Genomic DNA, 20,111 nt, shown 5'->3' with positions numbered 1-20,111 from the left:
TTAAGTGTGTAAGACTGAATTGGAGATCAGCGCGTGGGACTGTGAGGGTGCCCGCTTCTGGTGATCACTGCATTAGATTCGCAGAGAGAAGAAATGTTACTGAAGATGTAGCAGAATACTCGGAGGCGATCTGAAAGCAAAAAAAAAAAAAAACGATCCTCCAGATTCCTGAGTGCTTTTCTGTAGAGGAGAGTGCAGACTGGGGTATTGGGGGGGGGGGGGGGGGGGGGGGGGGGGGGGGTCCAAAGATTGTCCATGATGCATTCTCCATTAAGACTAAACATAATTCCAATATTTACGTGAACGAAGCTTATGAAATGTTTGGCACATCAGAAATCAATAATAATAATACTACTAATAATAAAAGGGAGTTTGATGCCTTCTCTCTGTTCTCGCATTTGAGGACGTTAAGGAGCTAAAGGTTTTCTCTTTAAATAAAATGTTCTAATATTTTTCCTCTTCCTTGTTTGAAATCAGATTAAAAACATTCACTAGCTGTTAGCTGGCACAGCATACCTGAGTGAGAATATAAACCCCCATCATAAACAGTAATGTAAGCTAATAAAAAGTAAAAAAAAAAAAAAAATCATACATGTTTAGGAAAAAAAAAATTATATAAGACTGTGAGAGATATGGATTCATATCAAACGTTACATTTCAAGTCCTGTAATTTTTTCAGGCAATACGCTAATTGCTTAAATGTCCATCAGCAAAACACAAAAAAAAGAAACAATGAAATAATTATAATAATAATAATAATAATAAAAAAGCCAAAATGAACACAATCAAACTGCTTCACACTTTTTTTTAAGAAACATTTAAGACCAATAGCTGTTTCTGTGGGAGCCACGTATGCATGCAGGCCCTGACAGAGCTTGTCAGAAAGAGGTTCTTCTTTTTCTCGTTTGTTCTGCAGTTCTGTCTGGTCTTTCCTCCTGCAGGGCTTCTCTCGCTCCAGCAGATGTACGTTTTTTGGCTGCCTCAGTTGGCACTGACCGGCTCCTGCGTCTCGTTCTCGCTACTGTAGTCCGATTTGGGCTCGTCCTCATACATGTCATCATACATGTCCATCTCGTCCTCCCCGTTCACTGTGTCGCTGGTTACCATGGCACCGGGCTCCAGCTTCATGCCGAAGGTGCTCTGGATGACGGGGATGGTGGGCTCGGGGCTGGCCGAGGTGCTGGAGCAGTCCGACGTCATGTGGGGGGAGGGCGTGGTGGTCGCCATGCTTATGGCTCCAGGGTAGACCACGCCCGCGCTGGTGCTGATGGGGATCTGTGTCTGTGGCTGCTGCCTGTGAGAGAGCCAGGAGGCCAGGGCAGGTAGGAGGGATGGAGGGAAGGATTGAGAAAGAAAGAAAGAAAGAAAGAAAGAAAGAAAGAAAGAAAGAAAGAAAGAAAGAAAGAAAGAAAGAAAGAAAGAAAGAAAGAAAGACAGAAAAAAAGAGGCGTTAATACTTTCCACTGGAACCTCTTGACAGTTTAACTGCAGTTCTTACTCTCCTAAAAATGAGCGCAGATTATGCTTTTGACGTAAAGATGACATGTTTATCACGCATCAAGGAAAACAATTACAGCCTCTGGGAGTTTGGGAATGGAAAGAATGTCGAGAGCAAACAAAGCCCTTGTCGACAGACAAGGTTCTTTAATTTAGCCACTTAAAAACCCGAAAGCTCTGACTTTAGTGTTCTCTGAAGAGGCACGTTCACAGCCAGAGGTTCTGTGAAAATGATTTGAGGGGCAGTTATGGTGGAACAAAATTTTTTTTCTTCTTCTTTACAGTCGAGAAATTATACCTCTGGCTTGTTTTTTTGGTGGTAAAGTCAATTGGTGGCTGAAAGACCGGTTTGTACTCTTTTCTCTCTTGGTTATTTTTTTTTTGTTCTTTCGCTAAGGTGATTGATACTCCAGCGGTCGTATTTCTTCGGGGGGCCGAGGCGGGAACACCTGGAGCGAACGCCCCCCCCCGACCACACGCAGTAAATTACCGCGCTCCGGTCCAGATCGCTGCCCTGCAGCGCGGCCTACACACACACTTAACTTTTATATCCTCTAACAATGCCAGCGTCCCGTTCCTCTGTTTGCACTCCACAATTGTCCAGATCTGAAGCACTGCTATTAGCACACACTCGAGGGAAAAGTGATTAGAAGGGTGTTTATGAGAGTCAGATATCCTTAAGGGATGGGAAACGTGAAAATGGTATCTAATGTGAGTGTAAACGTGCTTGTGTAATGTGAATAAATGGTTCATAGGTGTTGTAGTCAAAGGGATGATGGTTTATTGATTACAGGTCTGGCTCCAAATCCAGACAGGTTCTCTCTTCTGTTCTACAGACAGTGTGTGTGTGTGTGTGTGTGTGTGTGGAACATGTTTGAGCACGGGTGTTAGTTTGTATAACTCTGTTTACGTGTAATGGTGTGTGTGTGTGTGTGTTCCTGTGCTATCTCTCTGGCGTTCTTCACTGTGCACCTACCCCACAGTGAAGAACTGCCTCATCTCCTGCCTGCGCGACCGCATCATCTGTTTGTACTCGCCGATGCGCAGCTTCTTGCCGTCGATGATGCAGGTGCGCTTGGGCCGGGGTTTGTACTTGTAGTTGGGGTATTTCTCCAGATGGATTTTGCTGAGGCGCGCCTGCTCCTCGTAGTACGGCTGCTTCTCCTGGTTGGTCATCGACTTCCAGCGGGAGCCTGTAGACGGGCCAAGCAGAGAGAAAACAGGGCTGTCAGGATAGCAAATGTAAGTTGTAGAGGCTTATTGGGGCCATGTTCAATGCTGGCTCATCAAGAAATAAATCCTAAAAAAACGGAGCCGCTATAACGACACACCCTACTTCACGCACCATACTTCCTCATTCTGGACACTTTAAACCCCCCTCCAGTCAATACATCACAAATACAGGCGTAGCGCCGTGTTGCCAGATGCTTGATTGCTTCAGCACACAAGCATCCAAAAATGTGAACAAACCTGTTCTCGAAGGTTTTCCTGTAATATCACATTTAAACCACTCTGTTTGTGTCTCCTCGGTCCCTCCAGTGCTGGTCCTCTTTTTCTTTTCTGATAATAACATGGCGGCGTCAACAGACATGACATACTATCTGTTATAATCGTCTCTTTCATACCAAACATGCCCTGTTTTTACCATTTTAGGGGCAAATTCTCCTGTTTTACACTATTATTTGCCTCGAGTGCAGGTGCTGTGTTAATGCTGTTGATGGAACAGTAAATATCCACGGTCCTGACCGAGTCCCGTGGCTGACGGGACTTTTAGTAGCTGTGATCTATAGGCCCTGAACACTAAGGGGACGAGACCCATTTAGCCCCGTCATTTTTCATGACAAACACTGCCGCGTGACGGCCATTAAATCCATCTAATAGAACTGGTGGAGCAGCCGGGCGTTCCGTCATGTCGGCAAAAGTCTGTTTTTAAGGTATCTACCCACCGATGTGCACGTAGGGGGTATTTATTTAATTTTAAAAATTGGTATTTTGATGGCCTCTGCCAGTGTGCTTTTAAAAAACCCACGCATTTTGGATATGTTGAAACGATCGCTCAGTGTGCAGCCCTGCACTCTTCACACATGCCTCAGTACCGACAGTGAAATAAATATGTATTTTTTTTTAATTCATGGAAGAGCATAAAGCATCATTGAACCAGCTCGGGAGCTTGACAGGTCGGACTCTTGCGTCTCCAACACACAGGCCCAGTATTCCAGCCTCCAGCTCGGACCCTCTGGCCTCCCACCCAGCCCCACAGAGTTTCAGTGTTTCCCTCAATGGCGTTCTGTTTCTTCCCCTTATTAACACGCGGCCTTTAAACACTGCGCATTTATCGCTATTGCCAAGAGCTAAATCGCATGCCGTTTACGTGCAGCTGTATTAAAGGGCTTCGGTGGGCTTTTCTATTACTCTTATTAAAATGTATTAATTTTTATTCACGTGGCTGCAGTCGCACAGACAGTCGATGGGACTAGATGAAAATATTTAAACAAACCCAGTACCAAGTGACATGCAGTGTACAGCATTTTTGGTCATGCTAGTCAGACCTTAAGATAAAAAATAAAAATGCCACGCCCATCACTCTGTGTCTTAACCTCTTTCCAACAATTGTGTCTTGTTGTACTTGCATTATCGCAAGTAATCCCGATTAATCGCAATTAATCACGATTAATTCATTTCAAAACGTGCAACTAATTACTTTAATTTATAAAAACAATATACAGCCCTAATAGACTGTATACATAATTGGTTATTATATGATTAGATTGTGTCTTGGTGTTTCGGGTTTATATTTAGCCATGAGTACTCAGCCCAGATAAAACTTTTGCACTCATCGTTACAGTAATACCCACAATACCCAAGCGATTTCAAAAGACACGAGCTACTTCAAAAGTTGCTGTCGAAAGCCTGTTTAAAACACTGGTGATGTTGGAATTCCATTGTGGCGTGGTCCGCTTATGCTGGAACATGCTAGCATCCCGAATGAGACGGAAATGCAGGCTTTGGATGCTTGATTGGTTGGGTGGGCTTTTGTCTTACCCAGGATTTTGCTGATGTTGGAGTTGTGCATGTCTGGGAAGGCCTGCAGGATTTTGCGGCGCTCATCCTTGGCCCACACCATGAAGGCGTTCATGGGCCGTTTGATGTGCGGCTCGTTATTGTTCCTTCCTCGGGTTTCCCTGAAGACCCGCGCCTCGGCAGTGCTGGCGCCTCCTGTTGGCCAGCAGTAATACTGTTGCGGTTTGTCTGCGGAGCCGTTCAGTTCTTTAGCCCCTGGAAAAAGAGGAGAAATTAACTTTTACGTTCACCTTCATAAGAGGCAGTCGAAGTGGAGGAGCTATGAACTGGCCTTTAAACACAACCAGCGTAAAATTCTAGTTCAGCCAATGAAAAACAAGTAGACATTATAAGTAGACATTATTTTTTTTTAACTACCGTCTCATGAGAGCAGAATCTTTCCCAAATCAAGAAAGGATGACCTTGACAAAAATGGTGGTTAAATATTTTGTCTGTGTCTATATTTGACCCAAATGTTCCAAGCTGACAGTTGGAATAATGTTTCAATGTAAAGTCCAATAATTACAATCTAAATAGTAAATATAGCTGTTCGTGAAAAAAAATGGAGTGGAATTATCTGTGCCGGCGTCCTACTAAACACCATTCTTTATGTTGCTGTTTTTTGGGAGCACACACACACACACTCTCTCTCTCTCTCTCTCTCTCTCACACACACACTGCTTCTCAATCAGGCCATTGAGAATCAGCACGAGAGATTGGAGTTTCTGTATTTAACTTTACAGCAGAGTGAAACTGATTTCTGTTCTCGTGCACATTTGCTCGCTTTTATATGTAAGATGTGAAAGAATTAAATAAAAGCTGTATGAATATTTAAACAAACAAAAACATGTTGATAAACAAGGCTTGAAAAATAAAACAAACACACACACACACACACACACACACACACACTCGCAAGAAAAAAAAAAAAAGCTTTCCATATGCTCCGATACATCTTTAATGATCCAAAAACTGGATAAGAAAGCTTGGAATGGCATGAATATTTCATCACCCACATGTGATGGTATTCATTAAGACCTTCGCTCTTCTTCTTGGCACTCTTCACCTGGTTTTGGTGTCTTTATCATTTCAACTCGTGCAACTACGTATTTATACTTCATGAAGTCTTAACGAGTGGCAGAGCTCCGAGCATCACTGCAATTAAAATATTACGCACTGTTCATTCTGAAAAATTAATAAATAAACGAGTCAATAAGACGCTTTAGCGGCAGAAGGACGAGCAGACAATATTTTTGTGATGTTTTTTTTTTAATGCTACTCTACCGTCTACATACAGACGTGGTGCTGAAGTCGGCCACTATGGGCTAGAGTGCTCGGGGGGGGGTCCCGAAACCTGGGGTCCAGCTGACCAGCAGGAGGCTCTGCTGGGCTCCGGCGGCGCGAACATGCTCTCCGCCCAGCGCCCGTTTAACAGCCGCAGCCGACACGTTTATGAGCCACCGAGGCCTTCCTTTATCTGGCCAGTTAGCGGCCCTCGACTTGCTCACCCGCCGTCATGCTGCATCACGGCTCCACAACAATAAAATCATATCTCCTCTCTCTCTCTCTCTCTGACACGTCCCGCGCCACCGGGAATGCATTTCATGACGCTAGCTCCGCCCCTGTCATTGTCAAGATACCAGGCGGATAATACAATCCTCTTCGTGCGCCCCCGCGAACCCCAGCCCCCAGTACATTAATTTCATTTAGCACGCGGCCACCAGAGCAGGATGAATGGATCTCACTTCGTCTGACTTGTGACAGCCATGTTTATTGTGCAATGAAATGTAGTATGGCGTCGGGGCCGACAGTATCCATCAACAGCAGGGCAATCTGCTGACGGCTGGGGCCCAGATGAAGGCATCCATTACGCTGGCAGCGGAGCGCTCGTTCCCACACGACAGCCACTGTCTGCCTGCGGGGTGGGGGCTGCTGCGTGTCCTGCCCGTGCCATTACTTTTCCCCCCGGTGACGTTGATTCAGCGATTTATATACTGGCAGAAACACGTTCGGCCAAAGGTTAGAATCGTACGCGCCCGGTGCTAACGTGGGCAAGTAGCAAGCAAACAAATGACAGCGTCAGAATAGCGACTACGTCCAGCTGGCTGCACAGCCAAGACTGGGTGTCTCCCAGGGGGTGGAGCCTAATCTGGATACAGTGGAATTTTACAAAAATTGCAGAAGCACCATGACGCACCACTGTTCGTCTATGCATATTACAATGAAAAAAATTGATATTGCGGGAAAAAAATTGAGCACTGTTCATATATACATATATACATACTACTGTCATTTCACACATATGGTAGTTACATGGCAATGTGATCAACACAGAGAGTCCCCTACCCAGTCCTGGCAAATACCTGTCATTCAAAGATTTACTGACATATTTTATATTCTCTGACTTCCAACATGCTTAAATAAGAAACCTATTCTCAAGCAATTTATGTAAATACGCCCACTCTGCCGACACAGAATATTGAGCCTCAATGTGTGCTTATGGTAAAATACATTCGAGATTTGCGTCTACCTATAAATTACTTCCCTGCTGTGTTCAGTGCATCTCCTCATGCTGGCATCGAAGAATCGTGTGAATGTGACACCGCGACAGGGTCACTTCCTGTGTTGGCTGGGCAACTCCATATCGAAAAAAACGTCTCATGCCCTTCTGCAAACATCATGCCCTTCTGCCACCGGTGTCGCCCTGCCTCCAAAACATGCCATTTTGAGTGTCCCCGTTTTTACTGCTGGGTTCCTCCCATTGTTACCGCTCATTAAAAAACCCAACCTGCCTGCAACATTTACAAATGAGCATTAATTCAGGTTTTTTATTTTTTTTGGGGGGGGGGCGGCTGTCAGGTAGTGTAAATAAATGCAGGTGTTTAGTGACGCCGCGAGTCGCTCCCCTGGGTGTGCGCGAGAAAAGACACCCGGGGGAGGGGGGGCTTTTAATGGGCTTTATTGTGATTTATGAGTGCCGGGTTCTGACGTGATGAAGTGCGATGCGAATCCTCATTTAATTTGTGGGGGTCATGAAGACGGGATGAGAGGCAGAGCGGGAGTCATTACACCTGCGAGGGACACGCCCGGACTCGAGTAGAGCCAAGGGGCTAAATCTCTCTCTCTCTCGCTCTCTCTCTCCCCCTCTTTCTCTCCGTTCCCTCCTTCCTTGCTTTGTTCTGGAGCACACACACTCTGTCATGCAAGAATCTGACCTGAAGGATCTGCTCAGGTGAACAGGCAACAATCACGCAAGCCTGTCAGGCCCAGGGGATCGTGGGTAACGCGCCTTCTGCAAAAGATAAAACCATACGGTCCGCACTCTCGTTCACGCAAACGGACCCATTACAAATTCTGCCGCTTTTCTTCGAGCTTTGTGCTCCGCCACTGAAGTTCTGTTGGATGCACATCCGTACACAACCCACCCCACTCCCCAACGCGTGTCTCCGCGCTCGTAGCGATGTGCCGCTGACATGTCTCCACCTGCGCCAGCTAGTGCTTTAGTCGTCGGCTCTTCACCTTGGATGCCATTCTGTTTTTAGAGGGCATGTTAAATTCCTCTCTTGACGTGACACTGTGTACTGCAGGAATGAGCCAACATGACCCGGGCTGACACAAGCTGCTGGGTGCAGTTCCTCTGCTTTCTCCTTCCCACCATTCATACACAAACAATCAGTTTCACGTTCCCGTCTGCTTATAGATCCCAGATTTCTAGATGCTTTATCAGATACACACCTAGCACATCAAATACATCGCTGTCATTTTAAATATCTAGATTGACCTCCTAATGAATCTGTGGGAGCTCTGTGGACGTAATACGCGAACAGAGTGGGCCCGGCGACGGGGAAATCCGCCACGGAGGCGTTCGGCCATTCGACGCTTATCAGTCCCTGCTTTTCTTCACCAGGCTGATACTGTCGGATGCGGGGTGCATTTGGATTAGCTCGGTTTCCTGCCCGGGGAATCTCTCACCGTCCTCTTTGTTCTGTTAAGACCCTCGGCGAGTCGGGCATTACTTCTTCTGCGCCGCCATACGGGAAGCGCACAAAGGGACTCGCGCTCAAGCCGCCTGTGGTATTTCTTAATGTTTCTCATCTGAGCTTAAAAAGACCTAATGACTCTGCGGGCGAGTGATGCATGTGGCTCGCGGCTTTCTCGTAGGAAAGCGGAGGACATTCTGTCTGATTCTGCGCGCGGACGCTGTTTTCCGTCGTTAGAAAGCTGCCGGCAGTTCACTCGGTTGCCGGATGGTTGACAGACATTAGTTTAAGCGGCCTAAACACGGGCAGCCGAGGCCACGGTGGACGGCTTTGCTACGAACCCCTTTACAATGCGCAGCTTCTATGCGTTGGGAAAAGGCCTTTACAGACGCTCTTGGCGTGATGGCGGAACATTCTGCACTTCTGCAGTTTCGTTCATTTAGAGTGGAAAAGAAATTATAATATTATGTACAGTGGATTATACTAACATGCACAGCAATATGTCTAAAAATAATGATATATATTATACTATATAACAGTATAACAAATAGCAATACGATTAACAATAACAATTTACCATGTGCCCCATGCATAAATTTAACCTCAATATAAGAATGTATATTAGTATATTCAAATTCAAATTTTATTTGTCACATACATAGTCATACACGGTATGATATGCAGTGAAACGCTTCAGCAACTGCTATAGACCACAGTATTGCAAATATTGCAAGTATACAGTATTTATGTTATTAAACATTGTTATACTGTACAATGCCTTTATTAAGTGGTATAGGAACCATAATATTCTACTCTTCTACTGTTAGAGATGACCTTGGATATTTCAGAATGCTGCGGAATTCTATGTTCTCATCATCAGTTCTTTTATTGGCCAAAAGCATAATTCATAAGAGAGAGTTACTCTCCAACGTAAACACCTTTCATCTTTTTCGGACTCGTAAACACATTCGGGTTTTTAAAAGCATTTCATTTTTATGTGGGTTCACATGGGCAGTCGCAGACAGATATATTTGTGGAGCGAGACGGGGCAGCGGCCAGCCTGGTGAGCTACGCATAGGGCCTTGGCGTCTGTCCACCGCAACCCCACCCCCGGCCTTTGGGACGGGAACCCTCCACGGCCCCCTAATCCGTCGGCACGGTGGGACGGCCGCTGCCGCCGGCACTGCCACGGGAGAAGTTTTCCCAGCGGTCAGCGCGGACCGGGGGCCGAGACGGAGGCAGGGTGGATCCGACTCCGGCGTGGCCAGAGTCGAGGAAGATCCCAGCAGAGCAACAAACTGAATTCCAAATCCTCTATTTACTCTACACATTTTCATGTGAAAGCAGCCCGGGCATAAATCATGTATGATCTTGACGGGCTTGTAAACAAGTCTGTGTGAAAGCAGATCCTATTATTTCTGCAAAGAGCTGCTTTTCCCTACTACTCACAAAGCACAAGTTTTTCATCTGATATCATCATTGTCATGAGAAATATTCATCTTCAGCTGGAAAAAATGCCTAAAGTCTCTCTTCAAAACTTTAAGCATCCTGAAGTGGCTTGGAAAACTGGGACAAATACTTAACGCGGTGCTCCCTGCTACCGTCTGGGGGTCATGGCGCTCCGCCGGGTCGGCGCTGTGAGAGTTCACACCTTCGCACCAGAGACCCGAAACAAGCGGCGGGGTAGCAGCGGCAGGGCCGGCATGGAGGAGGGCCAGATTTGTCCCGCAGACACCAGGCTCTGCACACTGAGCTGCGAAAACCTTCAAATGCCGTAACGGTGCAGCCTGACTGGCTCTGCCAGCAGTTTCAAAGTGCACACACACACACACACACACACACACACACATTGTTTCCTACATTTTTTACACACCTACTGTAGCAGCTGTATCATAAGCCTAGTATTAATAACGCTATGTTAAATGAATCTTCTAGGTTTTAACCCAATCCTACCCCTTAAATTGAATGTATTTAAAAGACATAATAATTGAATTATTTAAAAATGTCCAGTTTTTACTTTGTGGAGGATTGGTAAAATTCAATTTGAGTCACTTAACAGTGAAAAAAAGAAAGTGAAGTCACACGGTGACACGACAAAACGTGTCCTCTGGTTTTAACCGTCACCCTTGGTGAGCAGTGGGCGGCCATGACAGGCGCCCGGGGAGCAGTGTGTGGGGACGGTGCTTTGCTCAGTGGCACCTCAGTGGCACCTTTGGCGGCTTGGGATTCGAACCGACAACCTTCCGATTACGGGTCAATTTCCTCTCCTGCTAGGTTATCCACTTACCCTGATATCTAATTAATACATACTCAGTCTGTGGATTCCTCATGTGTGTTCAGGTTTATTAGAAATACACTATTACTTTTAAATATAATAAATAACTTCTTTTTTCCTCTGGGGGATTAGCTCACCATCTAGATCCTCTGGTCTGGTGAGGTCGATGACTCTGTGGCCCATCTTCCCATCCTCGCCAAGTTTTCCGAGGGGGTGCCCGAGGTTCTCAAAGTGGGACCTCTCCTGAAAGAAACGAAAGAGAAAACAACACACTGCTTACTCACACACTCCACAAATGCACAGAGACACACACACACACACACACACACACACAAGGCTTTTTCATTTCAGGAACACATTTACATTCCATAAAAGCAATGTACAATATCACAGACTGGTAATCTAGTGTGTTCCGACACGACTTTTTCAGCATGAAATAGTGTCTTTTTTTCTTTTTTATCATGTCTTTATTTGGCCCCGGCCCATTATCCACGGCGAATTGAAAACACAAGTGTAAGAAAACATTAAAAGTCTCTCCGCAGTGAAAAGGACTCGAAGCGGCACACCGAGACGTCTTCTCGGGCACAATGGAGCCGGGAGACCTCTCGCATCCTGAGCTGAGATTGTGTTTTTCCTCCCGCCCCCCCCCCCCGTAATCTGTTCCAGAGGGCCCCCCCCCCGCCTCCGAGTCTCCGGCGCCCAGAGCTCGCTGCCTATCATTTATTCAGGGTTCGTGCTTTAAAAGAGCGCGCCGTGTTTTCCCTTTTGTCGTGTCGCTTTATGCTCAGATTAAACTTGGCATCATGTTGTACTTGACACACAATGAAACCCTGTCATTCAAGTGCTCGGTGACAATGGTAAATGTCATGTCCGTGTGCATTTACGGAATAAAATAACAGCTTTCGGGTGGGCCTGTGAATGGTCCCCGCACATTACACTTAATGTATTATGCAGGGGGAGAGTGCCGACCGCGGCTCGGCCCATTGTTAAATGACCTAGTTCGGCAGTGAATGCGCGGGGCATTAGCGCAGGACCGGCTCCGGCTGTAAAGACCGAAGTAGGAGACGGACACTTTGACTCAGCATGATACAAATAATCTCCAACGCCCGCCCCCCCTCCCCTAAAAGCAGGAGCGCCGGGCCACGAAGGGAGCATTTGTTTTTGTGAGTGTTGCCAAAGGTGTACGGTTTGGTCCTCCCTTCGCTTTCATTCTTCGTCCCCCACCCCCCACCATGTCCCCTTCACCGCTCTCTCTCTCTCTGGCTGTCTCTTTCTTCACTCCTGTCCTGAGGACGCCCATCACACGCGCTGTTTGCCGAGACACTCAGGTGGGCTGCGGACGCAATGGCCAACAGCTCCCCCGCCACACGCGCAGACATCGACACCACACACACGCGCATTAATCTTTCAGCCCCGCTGTTTTCTTGCCTCGCCGTGTTGGTTTTCTGACGGTCCTCCCACTGGGGGGGGCCGCCGGTAGTCGAGTCGAGTCGAGCGCGGGAGCTTGAACTGTCTACAGCCTTTTATGACAACGGAAGCCCAACGGAAGGCGTCTGGTACGCAGCATTTATTTCCGTTTAACAACTCGCCAATAAATAGTTGTGCATTTAGATGCAGCCGTCGCTTTTTCGCTGAAAAAGTGAATCAAAGCCATCTCGACTTTTGATTTAAAAGTCATTGAGTGGAGCCTGATCTCCTTTTTTTTTTTTTATTTAGGGGGTAAAAAAGGAGAGGCAGAGTGATATAGCATCACGCTCGGAGGAACAATCATTATTTATGATCACCTGAGTGCTTCTGATGTACAATTAACCAGTACCTGCTTACGGCCTGTCATTAGACACCGCCTGTCTCACAGGGCTCTGCTTTCTTAAGTGTTTTCTAATTATGATGTACGCTCACGTCCCCCGCGGGAGCAAGGGAGGGGGGGGTCTCGTGGAAATGAGACGGAGCGTCGCACGCCGCGCGAATCGTCCCGCGTTGCAGTATTCATCACCAGGCCACGTTATTGCAGTTAATGAAAGAGGCTAGCGGCCCCGATGACACGTTGACGGATGTGCGATTAGCAGGATGAAGGTGGGGGGGGGTTGCGGGGGCGACGAATGGAAAGCCCGAATGGACCCAAAGAGCGTTGGAGTGTTGTGCGCATGCAGGTGGGGCCGAGTTTCCTCGCAAATAAATTGGCCAGCTGGTCCCGCCTTCGCTCCGACCCGGACCCCTCTGATCCATCATCTCCTTTTATAAACTCATGATCATTAAACTCCAGGCCGAGCAAAGGAGGGCGGAGAACAACAGCCATCCGTCAGTGACTTTCATTAATAAAGCGTCCCCCCCCCCCCCCAAACGTCCCTCATTAAGCCACATCATCGCTGTGCTCGTGTGGGACCGGCTCCAGTGGAGCCCCAATATTACAGCACCCGAGTGTCCGGCGCGGCCTTCATCAGACCCGAGCACCCCGGCTTTCTTAGTAATTACGCGGCTTTGGTGAAATAACGACGAGAGACTCCTTTAAGTTTTATACGCCGCACTTCATATACTTATTGGTTCTAACCGGTGTAATTTATCTCTGCGCATTAGTATTAGAGTAAAAGTTATGGAGATAATTTATATTTAGGCCTGTTTTTTCTAAAGGGATTGAAAATGTTGAGGGGAAATAATGTTACTTCACTACCCCTCACAAGAAGTGCTGTGATAAATTAATGGCATTTTTATTATTTTATGGTGTCATTAAATTTTTACTGATCACTCTGCCACAGAAGAGCAGTAAAGGACGGACGCCATGCTGGGACGGGGGCTGAGAGATGCTCACCAACAGCTTGCAGTAACCATCTCGCTATAAAGGATATTTATAATGCACATTACGACTGGGGAGGCGGCGAGAACGCCTCCCCGCCTCGTGCCAGCACTGAGAAGTCGATGAAATGATGACAGGGTGGGAACAGAGAGAAACAGAATGGACAATCGGGGCAAAAAACAATGCAGCGATGTTGCGGTGCACGCCCACTGCAGCGGCGAAGTCGGGCGAGCGGCGGGGCCCTTCCCTCAAATGAGTTCAGCATGCAGCCTTCGAAGCAAAAAAAAAAAAAAAAACCCACATCTAAAATTACAGACGAGCGCTCCAAGCTGAAGTGGAAAAAAGACACCCGCAATAATCCCATCCACTCCCCGTCCCTCTTCCCGGTCCGGGCCGGTCACGTTTCGCTCGGCGGAGCTGCGGCGGGGGCCATCTCATCCCGCGCCAGCGCCGAGGAGGTTTTAATCGGCCCGGCCGCAGAGCATGTGCCGGAGGGCCGTATTTTGGGCCGGCGGGGGCAGGAGCGGGCCCTCGGCATTGTGCTGCCTGCCTAACCCTGTATTTAAGGCATCGCGCCTCGAGCTACTGACGTCCTTCCTCCCGCTTGGAAATAGACGGGACCATGTGGCGTTGGATTGTTCCCGTTGTCCGTAGCGGCGCTGAAATAGCTCGAGCTGTTTCGGGAGGTCGGCCGTCAGCCGGGACGAACAAAAGGAGAGATTGAAGGCGAGGCGCTTCGCTCTTGCGATTTGCTTTCCCGCTACACAGGTGCATGGCACTAATGTCCCGGCGGAGAAGGGACGGGGGGGGGAAGACATATCGCCACGGTAAGTGAGTGTTGATGACTCGGGTCCAGAACACACACCTGACAGCCAGGAGGATAATGGAGGTTCTCTGTGCCTCGTTCCTCCGTCCAGACTCCACGTACGACTTCTGAGACCTCCGGTCTCCCCCAGGATCGGCCCTTTCGCCCCACGTCCCCTCCTTCGCCTCATCTGTTTCTAATTCCCCCCCCTAACCAATTGCGATGTTATTTATAATTCTCGGCTCTCCAGTAGTTGGTAGTTTCGAAGCGTTTAGGTCTTAAGCACATCCAGTTGTGCGGTGAGCTCTGGGCGCCTTTAATGTGGTGCGGCGCTCCACCAGCCCGGCGTGCTCTCAGCGCCTGCCGCTTTCTGGGCCCCCAGCACCTCCGACGGTGGGCGGGGGGTCGTGCCGTGCCCTTCAAGTCCATGCAGTTGTGTGACGGGGCGGACGGCTCGCTGTCCCGCGTCTCACTGACGTTAACGGATGGTTCAAGGCATTTGGAGGTTTGTCTCATTAGCATATGACAATATTGGGGGCAGCGGCGTCTCCACGCGCTGAACTTGGGGCTTTAGTTATTAATTGATTTATTTTGGTTCATTTAATGGCAGCTAGATAGATACGTCATATTTCGTAATACGCACGGGGACAGCGGGGCCTTGTGTGGGGACAGAGAATTGACCTTATCTGGATAAGGTAAATGCTCGACGGTGATATAGTGAAAGATTTGAAGTAACAAATCCGGGCTCTGGGTGCGACCAGTTTTTAACACTGAATTGTTGAGTGACCTCCGAACTCGATTAGCAATGATGCGTTTCATATTTTGCCGCCTCGGGGCAGTTCAACTGGCGCTGCCTTTATTCCACGCTGCGCGAGGACCATTTGCTCATGCCTCTTTATGGGTTTCCGGTTCTAAATGACCCTAAACTGCTCGGCAACCTCTTATCGCACCATCTACTTACAATGGCGGAACGGAGAAAGAAAAAAAAAAAAAACAGACAATCTCCGCCGCGTGACGCAAAAAAAACAGGGCCCTTTTATTCATCCAGCTTTGTGGCTTCTGTCCCGATGTAGCCGCACATAAGTGACCCGTCGTGGCCCCCGTTCTCAGCGCTGTGTGATCCGAAAGTGACGCGCCAAGGCAGGTCTGGAACTGGAACTCGGGGAGCCTGTTGCGTTTTTACGGATGGCCGCGGTTCCCTGGCAGCGGCGGGTCTTGCGCGGCGGCGGTGGAAAAAGCGAAGGCCTTCAATGGGGTGCAGCTCTCGTGTCGTGCCGGGGAGGAAAGCCGATGCCGTTGTTTCAGATGTGGCCCGGGCCCTCTGCCCGCACACATTCAAGCCGCCCTCTTTTTCAGGGGCCCTGTCTATTTTTATTCTTCTGGCAGATATGAACAATTGGACGGAGCACTAATGTGAGCGGCATGGAACAATGGCACTTGCTGGCCACCGGCAGCGTCTGAGTGCAAGGGAATAATCAAATTTGGACGGCCGGGCCCCTGCATGGCAGAATTTACTTTGCGGCCAAAAAAAAAAAATCCCGGGCTGGCAATTTCCAAGACAGCAGCAGAAAAGGAGCAGAAAATTGCTTCCAGGGCTGCAGACCAGACAAGATTATGCTCCCAGGCTTTGTAAGGGCTTGCTTGAATGGGGCTGTAACAGACAGTAAGGGTGCGGGGCGGGGTGGGGTGGGGTTCACACTCTAACTCCACATCCAAAAGGTTAAGAGTCAGGATTTTGAGGGGCGCCAGCGAAGCTCCATTTGAATATTCTCAGACGTTGGACTGCAGCATGTGAGGGATGTGAATGCTCTCTCATCAATAATGCAGACAGCCAAGGTGTGTGTGTGTGTGTGTGTGTGTGTGTAGGGAGCAGTTCAATAGGTTAATACACTGGCCTTTCACCCTTTGATTCCAATTTGGCAGGTGTCAGCAAAGAAGAACGCAGTTTATGCCCTGCAGAGCACCCCCCCCACCCCACCCCCTTAGTCGCGTCCGCTATCAGAAACACGGCACGTGGGACGGAAATATCAATATATCAATATTCACATATTCTAAAATACCCAAATGCACTGCAGTTTCTAACGTCGGTGTGTACAGGAAAATGGAAATATCAATACTGGTGCGGGTGAGATCCGTATAAAATGCTGGTCGGTCCCAGCAGCCTCGCTTCCACCTCCGCGTAACAAATGGACCGCAGGGCGCGCGACCAGGCGCACGACCAGGCCCACTCCGCGCCGCCGCGGATAAAAGCGCCTGAAAGGTGAATGAATAATGAAATAAAGCAGTTTTGCCCTCCGCAGACAATAATACATTCGGTAAATATTTCAGACGAGCAAATTGTTCGGGGGGGCCCGGCAAAAAGCTTTTCTTTCTCTGGTGGGGCACAGTAGAAAAGGACAAATAAATAAAAGGAAGGAAACATGCTAAAGCATGAATATTTCAGCACGCAGCTCCCGCGGAAAGTAAAGGGGAGAAGTGGGGGACGGTGAAAATGTGTGATGGGAGCGGAGAAGGACGAAGGGACAGGGACGTACGGCGACGAAGAAACAACACCACCGAGCGAGCGGGAGGGAGAGGAGACGCGGGTCACTCCATTGTGCTCCTCGGACACACTTTGTATTAACAGATGAATTGATCCATCTGTGAGCAGCACTTAGGCCCGCTCCGCCGCGCGGTCGTTACGCGGGAATAAATCAATATTTAATATCCCCCCACTGCAGCTCCGGCAGATGATTTTAACCTCTCCTTAATCCCATTTATGTTACCTCTCCAGAATCTCGGGGTGGGCTTTCACCGTGATAAACTTCCAAACAGCCGGCCCGGAGTGGGCTATTAAAGCGGCCCGCTGTATTTATGTCAGGTGAGGAGCCGCGCTGAAATATTAATATTCTGAAACTGACCAAAGTGAAAGCTTTTATCTGGAACATTTAGACCCCTCCGGACCGCCGGATCGCACCGACGCCGGCCCAGTCTGAAATACCGCTGGCCGCTCCTGACCGGAGAGGGCAACCGTCCCTGACACTTCTAACTCAATTTCAATTCAATTGTGAAGATAAAAATATCTTCATGAATTGATATAAAGGTAAATAACTACGTTAAAATAGTTGTCAAGAGTAAAAAGCCACTTGCTTTAGTCAGCTTGCACAGCTCAGCTCACACACAATGCTGTGAATCGGAAAAGAGAATGATGGCTGATTGACTTAAAAAAAAAAAAAAAGAGGGAGTACTTTTACGACGTGTCCGGTTGCCCATGGCAACACGATAACCCAAACATACCAGTCATTCTTTCATAGTGATAACGCCGCCTAATTATTATTTGTTGTTCCTCCTCCTTCGGCCCTGTCAGGGCCAGGACGGTTTTCCCAGAATTACCTCCGAGCAGATAAAAAAAAAAAAGAAAAAGAAATGGGGTGTAAATGCTCTTGCTTAAGTCGCCCCTCGGGACGGAGAGAATAGCGCCGATGAGTGATGGCCAGAGCGATCGCCAGATCTCTCGAACAAAGCTCGCCAGAGCCAGGGACGCTTGAACACAAGACGTCCCCATCCCGCCGGAGACAACGCGGGGCCAGACAAAAGAGCAGCAGAGCGAAGGTAAAAAGAAAGAAGAGGAGAAAAAGAAGACAAGGAAGAGAAAATAAAAAAATAAAAGCGGCGTTAAGCTCTAGCTGCCGGGAACAATGGCGACGTAGGTGAGCTCGGGACTTGTTGAAAGCGGCCACGCCTTCGCTGCCATTGTTTCGCGAGGCGCGGCCAGGTCGTGTATCGACACATTCTCCCGTTCGTCTGACCACAAGTCAACCCCGGCAAGGCATTTGGGGGGCCACGTCGTGCGTGAACAACAGGAGGTGGAGGAGGGACGAGGCGGGGACACGTCCACATTCCACACCTTCATGGAGCGGAGAACAAAAAGAAGGAAAAAGTAACACAAAAATCCCGGAACATCCAGTCGACAGTGAGGGGAATTAACCTGACTGTACGACAAAAGCCAGGACGCAACGGAGGAGGAGGGGTTTCGGTAATTGCCAAACTAAAGAGAGACCTTTGATTTAGTGAAGGTTCCCATCCTGCGGCTTATATTGTTTGGACTCTCAGACGCTGCTAATTTGACATCGGCAGCATCGGCGTGTCTCGACAGGGACTGTGGTCTGTCAAGTGCGTCCCCGCACACCCCAAGCCCCGCCTCCCTCGCTTACTTCTAACTTTAAAAAAAAAAAAAATTAACATAGATACGCTCGTCTACTTTTTCCCACGTATACATTGACCTAGTTGAAGACGCCTGGTTTAAAAGTACCCGCCGCTGAAATATTCATGAGCTGATGCTCCCAGCTCCTGGTTGCCTTTCGTGGCCAACTGGCAATGTGGCATCCACCGGATGGGAGCTGGTGAGGCTTCTTGGTTTTTTTTTTTTTTTTCCTTCTCGGCCCTTGATTGACTCATCGATTGAAGATATTTTTAAAGGGAATCCCTCCGAGTCTGTTTGCTCCCGGTACAAAGCGGCCTGTGCCACACCAGAGGCGGCGGGCTCGCCTTAATTGGGCAGGGACATCACAGTTTGGACCCCCTCGGTGCGGGTCCGGTGCAGGACCACCGGTGCAACCCCCCCCCCCAATGCGCCGCGATCTGCTGCTCTTACTCGCACCTCCTGCACCACCAACCCCCAGCCGCCGCACCGTCTGCCAAGCCGGTGCCAATCAAAAAAAAAAAAAAACCTCCTCTGGATCCCCATCAAAGGCCGATAAAAACTGGTCTCTAAATTGGTTTTAAAAAGTTTTTTTTTTTTTTCGTTAAATAGACTGAATTGAAGAGAAGCACTTTTCTAGCCTTGGTTCAACGTGCACCACTCAAAGAAATTGGAAAGTGGCTCAGAGTTTTCAGAGGACAATGGTACCAACGGTGCAAATACAGTAAGTGGGAAATCAGACTGAATGGGCATGTCAGCGCGTCAGAGACACAAAACAGAGCGATAGAAGGAGATTATGTTAAACGGAGGACAACGAGAGGGAGAGCGACGGCGTAAATAACACACTGACAAAGAAAGGGACGATTAATGGAGAGCCGGGCGGCTGAAAGAAACAGGAAATGTGAGGGACGGACACAAGAGGTGAGAATGGGGAGGAGGGAGAGGTGGGGACGGGAAGCCCTACCTTGTCTCTGCCATTGTTCAGGCCCAGGCTGCTGAGGGCTGACAGCTTGGCCTCCATGCCTTGCTGCTGGTGCTGCAGCTGCTCCCTCTGGATCTGCTCCCGCATCTTCCTCGCCTCCTGGATGGCCTTCATCACCGCGTCCTGGTCCCCAAACAGTGCCGTGGAGTTCAGGCTGGACAGGATGTCTGCAGGTGGGGACAGATGTTATCACCTGTTTCACAGTACAGTTTGAGTCCTAGTTGCTAAATAATGCAACTACTGGGTTTTTATATTGTTATATTTATATTTTATCACATATAACACACACACAGACAGGAAATAAGCACATCTCTTATAGCAGTGTCAGAAAAAGGAAGCACTGCTGGAGCTCCAAATCGCTCCCACTCTGTGTGTGTGTGTGTGTGTGTGTGTGTGTGTGTGTGCGGTCTGAGAACATGTGTATTTCTGTATACTGTAAACAGATTGTGTGAGGTAACTCTCGCACTCCCAGAGAGGTGAAGAGCGACGCCAGTTAAAGATCAAGGGTTTCCACATGCAGCAGCAGTAAAAGGACTTGAAG

The 20,111-nt window shown here is 48.4% G+C and overlaps 1 protein-coding gene across 12 annotated transcripts in view; it reads right to left on the bottom strand.

The window, feature by feature from the left end:
* Nucleotides 1-215: 215 nt before the first annotated feature.
* The window catches only part of sox6 (SRY-box transcription factor 6), a 132,102-nt gene continuing 112,206 nt past the window's right edge, over nucleotides 216-20,111 (bottom strand). For 11 of the 12 annotated variants that reach the window (XM_028956128.1, XM_028956130.1, XM_028956129.1 and 8 more), the window contains 5 exons: nucleotides 19,553-19,737; nucleotides 10,950-11,055; nucleotides 4,540-4,773; nucleotides 2,474-2,690; nucleotides 216-1,294 (listed from right to left, as the gene is read on the bottom strand). In XM_028956128.1, coding sequence (XP_028811961.1) covers nucleotides 982-1,294; nucleotides 2,474-2,690; nucleotides 4,540-4,773; nucleotides 10,950-11,055; nucleotides 19,553-19,737 — 1,055 coding nt within the window. In that variant the 3' untranslated portion in view covers nucleotides 216-981. The remainder of the gene's footprint in view (nucleotides 1,295-2,473; nucleotides 2,691-4,539; nucleotides 4,774-10,949; nucleotides 11,056-19,552; nucleotides 19,738-20,111) is intronic. The other variant, XM_028956134.1, reaches the window with a different exon arrangement.

Source organism: Denticeps clupeoides, chromosome 16 (genome assembly GCF_900700375.1).
Source record: "Denticeps clupeoides chromosome 16, fDenClu1.1, whole genome shotgun sequence".
Taxonomy (NCBI): Eukaryota; Metazoa; Chordata; class Actinopteri; order Clupeiformes; family Denticipitidae; genus Denticeps; species Denticeps clupeoides.
This window is presented reverse-complemented; position numbering and strand designations above follow the sequence as displayed.